Source organism: Cheilinus undulatus, linkage group 5 (genome assembly GCF_018320785.1).
Source record: "Cheilinus undulatus linkage group 5, ASM1832078v1, whole genome shotgun sequence".
Classification (NCBI taxonomy): Eukaryota; Metazoa; Chordata; class Actinopteri; order Labriformes; family Labridae; genus Cheilinus; species Cheilinus undulatus.
This window is the reverse complement of record NC_054869.1, coordinates 1,488,731-1,503,049: the sequence shown is the minus strand read 5'-3', so window position 1 is coordinate 1,503,049 and position 14,319 is coordinate 1,488,731. Positions and strand designations below refer to the sequence as shown.

Here is a 14,319-nt window from a genome sequence, read left to right as displayed (position 1 = left end):
AACAAATAAAGGTTGATAACAAAGGCTGACAATGAAAGCCTGCTGTAGAAGTGTGGGAAATTAAACTGCAGTGGATCATTCTGAGGTCAAAGATTCCTTTTTTATGGTTTTCAGGGGGAATAATAAGAGCCCCTTGTTGAGTATCACTGATTTAGGTTTTAAATGATTTTGACTCATAACTCTTGCTGACCATGACCTTAACCTTTAACCTTATGCTGTGGCAGGTACAGGTTGTGCCGTGTGTTCCTGTTCTGTCTCAGTGTAGTGGTCTACAAAGAGGTCTATGGTCTGCAGCCAGACTTAGAATCTTTAAAGGGACATGGGCAGAAAAAAGAAAGGCTTTCATGCATACCAGAAACTATTTATGCTTTCCAGCCATTCCTTTAAGGTGCTTCGTACATGTAGGCATGGTGACGATGATGTGTTGAAGGTAAGAAGTCTTTAATAATCTCTTTTTAAAAGAAAGAGTGGTCCCAGTCGTTACTGCTGTTAAACTTCTGCTCATTTTAACACACTGACACCGTCACTGATCGATTCTGGGCTCAGGCTTTCCTTCAAACTGCCTTTGAGCTCCAGACTTCCTCCTCTTGTTCGGGGTGCTTCTGATTCTTTGTTTTTTCTCTGCAGGCACAAACAAATTTGGCATTTTCTGGCTAATTTGTGAGTGAGCGGTTTAGTATGATAAAAACAAAAATGATTTTTTATCTGAGTTTGTGTCTTTAATGACTTTAACTCTAAGTAGCTTAACTGGAGGGTTAAATGGAATTAAAGAGGGTTAGAAAGCAAGGGCAGTTTGTGTTTGGCTGAATGACAGTGACACCTAGTGGCCACAGAACAGACTACAATTATTACCTGTTAAACTTACAGTGTGATTTCAATGTTTTCAGGCTGAGTAAATCCTGATAGAAAAATAAATATATGTATTTTTAATGAATGAAGACATCTATTGTGATTTGTTATTCCATTATGTAGCATAATGTTAGACTTTCAGTGTTTTTATTTCACATTTACAAAGTGAAGCAGGCTCAAAAATCCCCAAAACATCATGGGGCCATCTATAGAGAACAGATGAGAAACAAAGTCACTGACATCTATCAGTCTGAAAGGGTTACAGAGACATTTCTGAGGCTTTAGGGCTGTCAGTCACGATGAGAGCCATTATCCACAAACGGAGAAAACTGTGAACAGTGGTCAACCTTCTCTACCAAAATGACTCCAAGAGAACGACGACGACTTATCCAGGAGGTCCCAGAAGAACCCAGAACCACACCTAAAGACCTGCAGGCCTCACTGACTTCCAAGGCCAAAACCACGGCTGAGCAAAGAGAACACAAAGGCTCATCTCACATTTGACTAAAAACATCCTGATGATCCCCAAGACTTCTGGGAAAATATTCTGAGGACTGACCAGACAGAAGAGGAACTTTCTGGAAGGTGTGTGTCCGTTCATCTGGAGTCAAACTAACACAGCATTTCACCAGAAGAACATCAGACCAACAGTCAGACACGGTGGTGGTAGTGTGATGGTCTGGACCAGGACCTGGACCACTAGAACCATGAATTCTGCTCTCTAGCAGAAAATCCTGAAGGAGAATGTCCGACCATCAGCTCATGACCTCAGGCTCGAGACCACTTGGATTATGGAGCAAGACCATGATCCCAAACACACCAGCAAGTCCACCTCTGAATGGACTAGATGAAGGTTCTGGAGTGGTCTAGTCAAAGTCTGGACTTAGATCTGCCCAAGATGCTGTGGCATGACCTTAAACAGGCCATTCATGCTGGAAAACCCTCCAGTGAGGCTGAATGAAAACTATTCTGCAAAGAAGAATGGGACAACATTCCTCCACAGTGATGAGAAACTCACTGACAGTTATCACAAACACCAAGGATGGACATCCAGTTATCAGGGTCAGGGGGGATGACTGTCTCACAGAAGACCAGGTAGGTCTGGATGGATTTACCCTTAATAAATAAAATCACCGTTTAAAAACTGACTTCTGTATTTACTCAGGTTGTCTTTGTCTAAAATTAACATTAGTTTTATGATCTGAAACATTTAAGTTTGACAAATATGCATCAGGAAGGGGACAATACTTTTCACAGCTCTGTAAACAGCATAATGAGAAATGATTTACCAGATAAAGTCGTTATTGGATTAGGAATAATCAGAAAAGCACACCTAGCTTTCATTTAGTGCATGTTTACGGTTTCTTTTCTTCTATTATGTCCACAATGTTCATTCCAGACACATCAGCCTTACTCACAGTTATTAAAGGAATCTGCTGGAACAAATCAGATTTTGATCAAAAAACATATTTTAAAATACTTTGATTTTTATTTGAATTTATTTCTAATTTAAGGTGTTTATGGTTCCTGTTATAAGTCATTTTACACCCAATTATCCAAAACATGTACATATGAAATAAAGGCAGTTAGAAAATACCAGAAATACTGCAGAAAATGTTGGTTTTCTAAGAGGCTGTCCAGTTTTTGATATTTTTATGCTTTGATATTGTGAGTTTAAACGATACAATGGTGATCTTAATCACTGACAGTGTCAGTTCAAACACGTGTAAGTTTAGTTGTAGTAATCACACATGGTTGCACACCTGGACTTGCCCCCAGGCACACAGGTATGTCTTAAAACACCTTTTGATGTAATCAATCACTTCATTATCAATACCTCATTCCCATTCTTTGTGATCATGTAGACCAGTGTTACTCAACCAAAGAGCCAAAGAGTTGAAAAATACCTTTGCAAGAGCCACAATCTAAGAGGTGAACATTGGCAAAAACAGCTTGAGGTAACAAGAAAATTAAGTTCAAGGTGGCAAAAATGGTCAAAAAGCAGGAAAAATGGTTGAAAAGGGACAAAAGTGGGGATAAAAAGTGAAAAAAGGGTCAGAAAGTAGCAAAAAAAAGGGTGAGAAGCAAAAAAAATGAGTTACAGGTTCCAAAAAAAGGTCCAAACAGGGCAAAATCATGACAAGAAAAATGAGTGAAAAGTGACTAAAATGGGCAAAAAGCAGTTAAGAGTGGCAAAAAAATAGGAAACAAGTGGTAAAAGAGTAGCTTAAATGGGTGAAAAGTGGCAAAAAATGGTGAAAAGGGCGAAAAGTTTCCCTTTTTTAAGGTTTTCTGGAGGAATGATATTTAAAATGAAGACATGAAAGAGCCACAGGTTGAGTATCACTGATGTAGGCACACTTCAAGATGAATGAGAGAAAAATAGTGAGAGCTGGAATACTATGTTCAGAAATCTTTATTGAGCACAGAAAAATAGTGAATTCAATCCATGGAAAAATAACTTTACAGAAAAGTCTATTCAGAAAAGAGGTTACGTCCTGGAGTGCCACTGCTGAAACACAGAACAGATCGCTTTAACAACAAACAGCGTAATGACGATAGCTAAATGTTACAGGTGAAATCAAACTGACGGCAAGGACAAAAACGGTCACATTATCATTAAACAAACTAGCGTGATGAGGACGACCGCTACACGACAGCGGCAGAGACCATCCTCTCTCTAAAGGTGATTTTAACAAGGGGGGTTAAATAAGCCACAAACACTCACAGGTCTACATGTTTCATTCTCTACATGAAATATCCAACATTAACATGACCTGAGTTCAGCCCCACGCGATTTGGTAACATTTTATCACAGAACACACTAAAAAACACAAAGACATTGAAAATAATCTTATTCATGTGTAAAATAGAAATCTATGGAAGCTCTCAGAAGACCTGCATCAACACATTTGTTTTACTCCAGTCAATGTTTTAAAACCCAAACGGACTTATCCTGACATCTTGGGATTACAGCGCTGGTTTTGTTGCGATAGACATAGCTAAAAAACAACCAAATATTACCGATTATCACAGGAATACCAGCGCTGCCATCAGGAGATCATTAATGAAGAAAAGGAGTAAAATGAAAACCATGGCTGCATGTCCTTTTCAGGCTTCTGTAAGAATCTATTCAAGATTAACACATTTTAAAAGAACACATCAATTTGACTTCTCCAAATGCCTAATTGAATGTTGTTGCATATTTCCGAGTTAATTAAAAAAAAAATCATCAGAATAAAATCTAAATCCAAGAAGAGTCTGAAAACATTACGTTCAGCTCGACATTAAAAGAGAAAATAAGACATTCACATTTCAAAATGTAAGAAAATATTTACAATATAAAAAATTTTGTATGTCTCCACTTTCAAATCCTTTATCAAAATGCAAATTATGGCTTTTCTGGAAATGACATGGCCCCGCTGTGTGCTGCCTTCAATAATGAACGAACCCTGGTTTACAACAAAATTTCACAATAAAACAGGGGCGATAATCAATAACGTTCTATGTGTGATTGTTATTGGTGGAAGTGACTTTTTCATTTTAATAGTTTGTGACTTCACATCATATATTTTTGTCGTAATGTCAATATTTGAGCCTATTTATTGTGACATGAATAAAAAGAGCAGGGGTCCTAAGTAAGGTTAAAAGTCAAAGTGGGGTTTTTTGTGTATTTTTGGGCATTTAATCCTTTTTTAAATGATAGAGAAGTGGGAAGAAGAGGCATGATGTGAAGGGAAAGAGCCACAGGTTGGACCCAAACCTGGGCCGGCCCTCTTTAAAAAATACAGCCTCCCACCACGGTTGGATGTTTTATAGACATGAGAGCATATTTCTCTCTTGGTTTATCCTTAATGTCCCTTAATTTATACAAACTTTAAGAGAAAAGGACTGAAATGTTTCTATCATCACCAAAAGCTCAGCCAGGCTGAAGAAGAGGTGCTGACAAAAAAAAAGGAAGTTCGTTCCAATGATCACCACCTAGAGATTATTTCAGAAACTGTTGTGGTTAAAATCATCAGTATTTAGACTTACGTTAGACTTACGACATTTCTGTTACACTTCAATACCACTTTTTTTAATTCACAAACAGGATCCACAAGTTCCAAAGCTTTAAAAGAGCTTTACGTCCGAAGACATTTCCTTGAGCCAAAGGCTGCAGAGATTTAAGACAGAAGGAATCTGAATCCCACAAATACAGTGACTTTTTTGGCATTGACTGGTATCTCCATAGGGTAGAAGGGTTTGCTTGCCATTTTTGGTAATCAAACATTAAAACACACAATATTGGGTGCTTAAGCCTGATCTATGTTGCCATGGTATAAAAAGGTGTCAATGATTGTGGCTAGGATCATATCAGGGTTTAGAAGTCCACATCCTAAACTCTGCTGAGACGCTTGGATTTGCGGGTTGGTGTCGCCTCTTGGCTCTTCCTCTTGCTGTTTTTTCTCTCCTGAACCGGCTGAGCAGTCTCCTCTTCGGCTGACTCCTCCTCATCATTTTTAGCTCTCGCACTGCGGCGTCTGGGTGTGATGGTCACAGAAGGAACTAGCCTCCCTCTTAAACGTTTCCTTTCAATCACTATCGGCTCCACCTCTTCCTCTGATTCTTCGTCTGTGTCCAGGACTAGTTTGAGGCCATCTTCCTTCTCACTTGCTCCCTTTTTATTCCTTTTGTTTACCTCTTCCCACTCTTCCTCGTCTGGTTCTTCCTCATCCTCTGAATCAGATGAAGCTCCCTCTTCCCCATCATCGCCTTCTTTGTAGTCTACTCTTGGTCTTCTGCGTCTGGATCTTCTTCTTCTCAGTGCTCGTTCCTGTAGTTCCCCTTCTTCATCATCAGCAGGTTTCCCACTCTTCCTGTGCCTCCTGCCTTCCTCAGCTTTTTCTCCTTTACTCTCCGATGGTTGTTCCTCTGAGGATTCTTCATTTGCAGGCTCTTCCACTGCTCTGTCGTTGGATGAATCAGCTTTTTCTTCCACCTGGTTGTCTGCTTCTTCATTGCTTTCCTCATTGGATTCCTCCCCATCATCCTCAGTGACAGATGATGCCCCCTCCTCATCATCGCCTTCTTTGTAATCCACTCTTGGTCTTTTGCGTCTGGATCTTCTTTGCTGCATTCGCACTTCTTTTTGAACCTTTACTTTGTCTTCAGCAGGTCTCAGCCTCTTCCTGAGCATCTTGCCTTCCTTGGTGTCATCTTCTTTACTCTCTGATGGTTGCTCCTCTGGGGACTCTTCTGTTGCTGGCTCTTCTCCATCTCTATCATCAGACAAATCAGCTTTTTCATCAGCCTGGTCATCTGCAGGAGGGGCTGTTTCTTCTACTTGTTCCTGAGCATCTGCCTCCTCCTCCTCCTCCTCCTCAGCCTCCACCACTTCTTTGCCTTTCTGTCTTCTGGATCTTAAAGTTCTTGTTTCCTCAACTGATTTGACAGATTCTACTTCAACAGGGGCCTCTTCTTCAGCCGTGACTGTGGTTTCCTCGTCTGCTTCCCCTGCTGGACTCTCAGACGTGTTGGTGGTGGTCTCATCTACAGCAGGCACCTCCTCCTTCTCTATGTCTTCAGCAGATTCTCCCTCTGGGGCCTCTTTCACATCTTTTTTCTCAGTCCCCTCATTACTTGTCACCGCTTTCTCAGCAGGTGCCTCTTCTTCCTCTTCTACGGTCTCATCAGCAGGAACTGTCTCGTCTTCCTCTTGCTCAACTTTTTTTGCTCTCTTGGATTTACGTGCTGGTGCAGCAGGAGCGGACTTCCTTCCCCTTCTCAGAACCCTTGCTTCAACTACAGGCTCATCCGCCTTTTTGCCATCACTGTCTTCTGTCTGTTGTTTTGCGATTTTGCCTCGTGGTGAGCTCTTCACTGCCTTCCCACCACTCCTCAGGACTCTGGTCTCAACAACTATTGCTTCCTCCTCATCAGGAACTTGTCTTTCTGTTTCAGGTGATTCTTCAGCTCCGTCCTCCACCGGTGTCTTGTCTTGTTCCTCCTCAAGGGTTTCTTGGTTTTTGGGTGTTTCCTCTGCTTCCGCTTCAGCTGATTCCTTCACCTCTGGTCCAGCAGCTTCAGCTTGGTCATTGATTATTGTTTCTGTTTTCTCCTCAGTATTTTCTTCTTTCTCATCAGCTTCTTCTACTTGGGCTGGAGTAGTTTCTTCCTTGTCTTCTGCCTCGGTCTTATCCTGTGGCTTGACTCTATTGGATTTACTCGGTGATTCTCTAACCGTCTTTTCACCACTTCTCAGAACTCGTGTTTCAACAATGGGTGGCTCCTCCTCTTCAGAGATCATTCCCTCCTCTGGGACTGGTGTCTCTTCAGCGGTTTCCTCCACTGGCATCTCCATTTCCTCTGAAACAGCAGGCTGATCTTCCACAGGCATCTCCTGCTCTGTGAGAGATTCATCTTTTGCTGCTCCTCCTTCATCCATCTCTACATCTTGTTCGGTAGTTTCTTCTTCCTGAGCTGCAGCTTCCTCTACCTCTGCTCTGGTCTCCCCTGCTTCATCTGCAGTAGTATCATCTTCTTCCTCTTCTTCAATCTGTGTTTTTGCTCTCTTTGATTCACGTCTGGGTGAGGCAGGAGCAGACCGTCTTCCCCTCCTCAGGACTCTGGTTTCTACTACTGGTTCCTCTTCTCCTGTACTTCTTCCTCCCTCCTGCTCATCATCTTGTATTTCTGTGGCTTTGCCTCTTGGTGATGCTCTCACTGACTTTTGGCCACTTCTTAGTACTCTTGTTTCAACAACTGGGATGTCCTCCTCTTCATCTGCGTGGTCTTCTGTCCCAGTCAGCGGTGTCTCTTCTGCTGCCACCTCAGCCTCTGCACCTTCTCCTGTGGAGATCGTTGGCTCATCCTCGTCTTGTTTTGTGACAGCTTCCTCAGCAACATCATCTGAGGTGTCTGCAGCAAGTGTGTCTGCTCCATCAGCTTGTCCCGGCTCTTGGGCATCCTCAGCTTTCTCTGCACCAACTTCTGGTTCTTCATGTTGACTTGCATCCTTATTGTCTTCAAGTTTCTCCTCTTCGGCTTGTACTTCTCCCTCCTCTTCTTCCTGGACTTGCTTGTGTGGTCGTTTTGGTGTTTTTCTTTGCACAGGGACAGACTTTCTTCCTCCTCTGAGAACTCTGACTTTAACTTCAGGCTCCTCATCAGTATCCGAGGCTTCTACCTTTTCTTCTTCATCCTGTTTCTGTGATCTTCTTCCAGATTTGCGCCTTGGTGTTGCTTTGACAGCTGGCTTTTGACCTTTCCGTTTTCTGGTTTCAGTGTTGGTAACCTCCTCCTCTTCTTCATCCTCTTTAGTTTTCTTCTCCTCTGTTTCTGGTGTTGCGACAGCATCTTCTGCTCCCTCCTCCTGCACTTCAGATTGCTTTTCTTCTGGTTCATCTATCTTTGTTTCTTCTGCTTGTTCCTCTTCTACTTCAGCAGAAGTTTCTCCCACAGGAGCCACATCCTTTACAGCAGTTTCTTTAAGGATTTCATGATGGGATTTTTTTAAGTCAACTAAAACCACACTAACTTTATGGAGCTCAGGAAGCTGTGGGACCACAACATCACTTTCTTTCTTTTCTGCAGAAGCAGGTGAAGCTACATCTGTGGCAGTTGCTGGTAAGGATGCTTCTGTCTCTCTGTCTTTGCCTGAATCGTCTGAAGCTATTGCAGTGGTGGCAGCCTCCTCTTCAGTTTGTGCCAGTTTCTCTCCTGATTCCTCTTCTGTGTGGATGGACTTTTCCTTTTCCACTTTATTTTCTCTTGTGACAACTTCCAGAGCAGCATTATCCAAGGACTGTTCCTCATCTGCAGCTTGCACCTCTGTCTCAGCTTTGTCAGCCTCCTTCTCAGCTGGATGCACAACTGATTCCTCTAGAACTGCAACCTCTTTTTCTGTGCTTTCTGCTTCTGCTTGTTGGCTAGCATCCTCATTGGCAGGCTCCACTTCCACCTCGGCATCTTTCACAGTGTCTGCAGAAGATTCCTCCTCTTCTTTCTCTTCTTCTTGGACTTGCTTGCGTGGTCGTTTTGGTGTTTTGCTTTGCACAGGGACACACTTTCTTCCTCCTCTGAGAACTCGGACTTCTGGTTCCACATTGACATTAGAGGTTTCCTCTGTTATCTCCTCATCCTTTTTCTGTGATCTTGCAGATTTGCGTCTAGGTGTGGCTTTGACAGCTGGCTTTCTACCTCTACGGCCTCTGGTTTCCCTTACAGTAACCTCCTCAATCTCCTCCTCCTCCTCCTCCTCTTCTTCCACACTTTGGGCCTCATCATCTTGAGCTGTCTCTTCAGATTTCTCCTCCTCTTTCTCAGGTGCTGGGACTGATTCTTCTGTTTCTTCTGGCACTTCAGGTTCTTGCACTGCCTGCTCCTGCTCAGCTGGTTCTGCTTCTAGAGGAGAATCCTGAATATCTTTCTCAACTGTTATGTCTTCCTTCATTTCTTCTGCTTGTTCCTCACTTGCTTCAGCAGAAGTTTCTTCAGCAAGAACCTCCTCTTGAGCCTCACTTTGTTCAGAAACATCATGATCCACTTTTTTCAGGTCAACCAAAACCACACTGACTCTTTGGAGCTCAGGCAGCTGTGGAACTTCTTCATTGTTTTGTTTCTCTTCCTCAGCTGATGAAGGTGAAGCTGTGTCATCAGCTGGTTGGGGTACGGATGTTTCTGTCACTCCATCTTTGACTAAATCATCAGAGGTAACCTCAGCAGCAGGATCTGAGGTCTTTTCCTCATCTGCATCTTGCTCTTCTGTCTCAGCTTTGTCAGCCTGTTCCTCTTCTGCAACATCTGGTGGAGTGACTGATTCTTCTGTTACTGGGACTTCTTTCTCTGTTTCCTTTTCTGCTTCTGCTTGTTGGCTAGCATCCTCATTGGCAGGCTCCACTTCCACCTCGGCATCTTTCACAGTGTCTGCAGAAGATTCCTCCTCTTCTTTCTCTTCTTCTTGGACTTGCTTGCATGGTCGTTTTGGTGTTTTGCTTTGCACAGGGACAGACTTTCTTCCTCCTCTGAGAACTCGGACTTCTGGTTCCACATCAACATTAGAGGTTTCCTCTGTTATCTCCTCATCCTTTTTCTGTGATCTTGCAGATTTGCGTCTAGGTGTGGCTTTGACAGCTGGCTTTCTACCTCTACGGCCTCTGGTTTCCCTTACAGTAACCTCCTCAATCTCCTCCTCCTCCATCTCCTCTTCTTCCACACTTTGGGCCTCATCATCTTGAGCTGTCTCTTCAGATTTCTCCTCCTCTTTCTCAGGTGCTGGGACTGATTCTTCTGTTTCTTCTGGCACTTCAGGTTCTTGCACTGCCTGCTCCTGCTCAGCTGGTTCTGCTTCTAGAGGAGAATCCTGAATATCTTTCTCAACTGTTATGTCTTCCTTCATTTCTTCTGCTTGTTCCTCACTTGCTTCAGCAGAAGTTTCTTCAGCAAGAACCTCCTCTTGAGCCTCACTTTGTTCAGAAACATCATGATCCACTTTTTTCAGGTCAACCAAAACCACACTGACTCTTTGGAGCTCAGGCAGCTGTGGGACCTCTTCATTGTTTTGTTTCTCTTCCTCAGCTGATGAAGGTGAAGCTGTGTCATCAGCTGGTTGGGGTACGGATGTTTCTGTCACTCCATCTTTGACTAAATCATCAGAGGTCACCTCAGCAGCAGGATCTGAGGTCTTTTCCTCATCTGCATCTTGCTCTTCTGTCTCAGCTTTGTCAGCCTGTTCCTCTTCTGCAACATCTGTTGGAGTGACTGATTCTTCTGTTACTGGGACTTCTTTCTCTGTTTCCTTTTCTGCTTCTGCTTGTTGGCTAGCATCCACATCCGCAGGCTCCACTTCCACCTCGGCATCTTTCACGGTGTCTGCAGGAGATTCCTCCTCTTCTTTCTCTTCTTCTTGGACTTGCTTGCGTGGTCGTTTTGGTGTTTTGCTTTGCACAGGGACAGACTTTCTTCCTCCTCTGAGAACTCGGACTTCTGGTTCCACATCAACATTAGAGGTTTCCTCTGTTATCTCCTCATCCTTTTTCTGTGATCTTGCAGATTTGCGTCTAGGTGTGGCTTTGACAGCTGGCTTTCTACCTCTACGGCCTCTGGTTTCCCTTACAGTAACCTCCTCAATCTCCTCCTCCTCCATCTCCTCTTCTTCCACACTTTGGGCCTCATCATCTTGAGCTGTCTCTTCAGATTTCTCCTCCTCTTTCTCAGGTGCTGGGACTGATTCTTCTGTTTCTTCTGGCACTTCAGGTTCTTGCACTGCCTGCTCCTGCTCAGCTGGTTCTGCTTCTAGAGGAGAATCCTGAATATCTTTCTCAACTGTTATGTCTTCCTTCATTTCTTCTGCTTGTTCCTCACTTGCTTCAGCAGAAGTTTCTTCAGCAAGAACCTCCTCTTGAGCCTCACTTTGTTCAGAAACATCATGATCCACTTTTTTCAGGTCAACCAAAACCACACTGACTCTTTGGAGCTCAGGCAGCTGTGGGACCTCTTCATTGTTTTGTTTCTCTTCCTCAGCTGATGAAGGTGAAGCTGTGTCATCAGCTGGTTGGGGTACGGATGTTTCTGTCACTCCATCTTTGACTAAATCATCAGAGGTCACTTCAGCAGCAGGATCTGAGGTCTTTTCCTCATCTGCATCTTGCTCTTCTGTCTCAGCTTTGTCAGCCTGTTCCTCTTCTGCAACATCTGGTGGAGTGACTGATTCTTCTGTTACTGGGACTTCTTTCTCTGTTTCCTTTTCTGCTTCTGCTTGTTGGCTAGCATCCTCATTGGCAGGCTCCACTTCCACCTCGGCATCTTTCACGGTGTCTGCAGGAGATTCCTCCTCTTCTTTCTCTTCTTCTTGGACTTGCTTGCATGGTCGTTTTGGTGTTTTGCTTTGCACAGGGACAGACTTTCTTCCTCCTCTGAGAACTCGGACTTCTGGTTCCACATCAGCATTAGAAGTTTCCTCTGTTATCTCCTCATCCTTTTCCTGTGATCTTGCAGATTTGCGTCTTGGTGTGGCTTTGAAAGCTGGCTTTCTACCTCTACGGCCTCTGGTTTCTCTTACAGTAACCTCCCCCTCTTCTTCTTCCACACTTTGGGCCTCATCGTCTTGAGCTGTGTCTTGAGCCATTACCTTGTCCATTTCGGGTATTGTGGCTGAATCTTCTGATTTGTCCACTGGGGCTTCAGGTTCCTTTTCTGTCTCCTCAGGCTCAGGATGTTCTGCTTCAGTGGGAACATCAGAAGTCACCCCCTGTTCCATTGTTTCCTCCTTCTGCTCCTCAACCTGGGCAGCAGATTTTTCTTCAGTAGTATCTGCAGCTTCTGTTTCTTCCTCTTTCTCGGTTTCAGTTTTGTCTTCCACGACATCTCGTCCTTCCTCAGCATCAACTTCGGTTTCATCCACCCCTCCCTCAGCCTCTAGTTGTTCCTCTGTCTCAGAGGCAGCAACCTTTTCTGCCTTTTCAACAGCTTCTTCTTCAGCTGTTTCTCCTTCTTCTGAACTTTGGGAAGGCTCTTCTCCCTTCTGGATTTGTTTGCGGGTTCTTTTTGGTGTGGCTTTTGGTGTTGCAGAGACAGAGATCCTTCCCCGTCTCAGTGATCTTGTGGTAACTGCTGGCTCTTCTTCCTCACACTTTTTTTCTTCGGGTTCTTCTGCTTGTTTGTTGCTTCTTGTTCGTGGTAAAGCAGTGACCTTTTTTGTTCCACCTCTCAAAGCTCTCGTTTCAACAACTGGAGCTTCTTCCTCTTCCAAGCTCATTTCCTCATCCCCATCAGCAGACGGCTCTTTAACCTCTGGAGCTGCTGCCTCTGTATCTGCAGACTGTTTCTCTTCCACAGCAGCGATGTCTGTGACGGCCTCCTTTGCTGAATCCTCCATCTCCTTCACTTCAGGGCCTCCAGTTTCTGCATCTTCAGCCTCCTTTTCAGTGACAGCCTCGTCTGTTGTGTCCTCCTCTAGTTGGGTGCTTTCACTTATGGATTTCTGGCTTACTTCAGTTGTCTTTTTCCCACTCCTCAGAACTCTTGTCACGATAACAGGAGCTTCACTCTCCTCCTCTTCCAAGATGGGAACAGCTTCTTTTTCTTTGGCAGACTCCTGTTCTGCTTCGATGGCCTCTGCCTCTACAACTCCTTCTGCGGCTGTTTCCTTCTCCTCTTCATCTTTCCTTTGCGATGTATCAATGACATCAGAAACCACCTTGTCTTCTGCTAAAGTCTGCTCCATCTCCTCCTTTTCGGATGCATCAGCTTCCTGCTGCGGAGGGATTTCAGACTCTGTGTCTTTTTCCTGAGGCTCATCGGCTGCAGGTTCAGCAGCTTCATCAAGAGCTTTATCAGAAACATCAGGTTCTGAGGCAGAGGCGACAATTTCAGACTCTTCTTTGTCTGTTTCCATCACAGATGCTCCTTTAGTCTTCTCCTCTCCCTGAGTGGAAGCGGCTTCCTCTGCTTTTTGAGGTGAAACATCTCCCTCTTCAGCTGATATTTTTTCTTCTGTTTGGTATTCAGTGGCCTCTTGCTCCCTGACAGGTACCGCTGTTGCCTTTTCACTGCCTTCAGTCTCAGGTTCGTCTGCCTGTGCTTCATCTTGTTTCTGAAGTCTTCTGCTTTGTCTTTTAGGCGTAGGTTTAGCTGTGAGTTTACGTCTGCCTCTTTCAGGCTTTTTCTGCACAACAGGAGGTTCCTCTTCCTCCTCATCAGAGACGTTTTCATCCTTTGTGGCTTCTGTAACCTCCAACGCTGGCACCTGTTGTTCCTCCGTCTTCTCTTCATCCGTCTGTTTGTCTTTTTCCTCCACAGCATCCTCTCCCAAGGAGGTTGTTTCTTCAGATACAGCAGATTCTTCGACTCCTTCAGTCGCAGAAACTTCCTCGACCCTCGTCTTTATTTCTCTGTGGACCCTCTGACTCTGACGTGTCAATTTAGGTATCAGGGTGCTTACAACCGTTCTTCCTCTCAGAACTCTTCCTTCATCCTCTGCTTGTCTTTGCCTCTGTGATCTCCGCCTGGGGGTTTCACTTTTTACTGTTTTCAAGGCCTTTACTACAGCTTTTTGTACTTCTGCAGCTTTACTGTCCTCCTCATGCTGCTTTCCTGTTTCTTCTGGCTGTTCAGCGCCCTCCACTATTTGAGTTCCTGCTCCTTTATGTTCCTCTTCAGACACAACAGGCACTGCAGTCTCCTCCTGACTCTCTACTTCCTCTATTTCTGATGCAACATTCTCGACGACCACCTGCGAGTCATGAGATGTGTTCAGATCCTGGGCGCCATCGTCTTCTTTTAGTGACTCCTCGGTTGTCACATCTTCTATGTCTTGTGCAGTTGGTTTGTTTTGAATCAGAAGTAACTCTTCCTCTTCAGGCGATGTATCACCTGCATCCTCTCCGTTTACTTCGGGAGTCAAACTCATAACACCCTGAAATAAACAAAAGAAACTGAATCAAATTTGCTCCTGTGGACCAAAACGAAACAAATGTTTGACTTATGCAT

General features: G+C 44.2%; 1 protein-coding gene across 4 annotated transcripts in view; it reads right to left on the bottom strand.

Annotated features, from left to right (window-relative positions):
• Positions 1–3,278: 3,278 nt before the first annotated feature.
• Positions 3,279–14,319, bottom strand: part of LOC121509630 (titin-like) — a 54,814-nt gene continuing 43,773 nt past the window's right edge. For all 4 annotated transcript variants that reach the window (XM_041787146.1, XM_041787145.1, XM_041787147.1 and 1 more), the window contains one exon: positions 3,279–14,245. In XM_041787146.1, the coding sequence (XP_041643080.1) occupies positions 5,228–14,245 (9,018 nt within the window). In that variant the 3' untranslated portion in view covers positions 3,279–5,227. The remainder of the gene's footprint in view (positions 14,246–14,319) is intronic.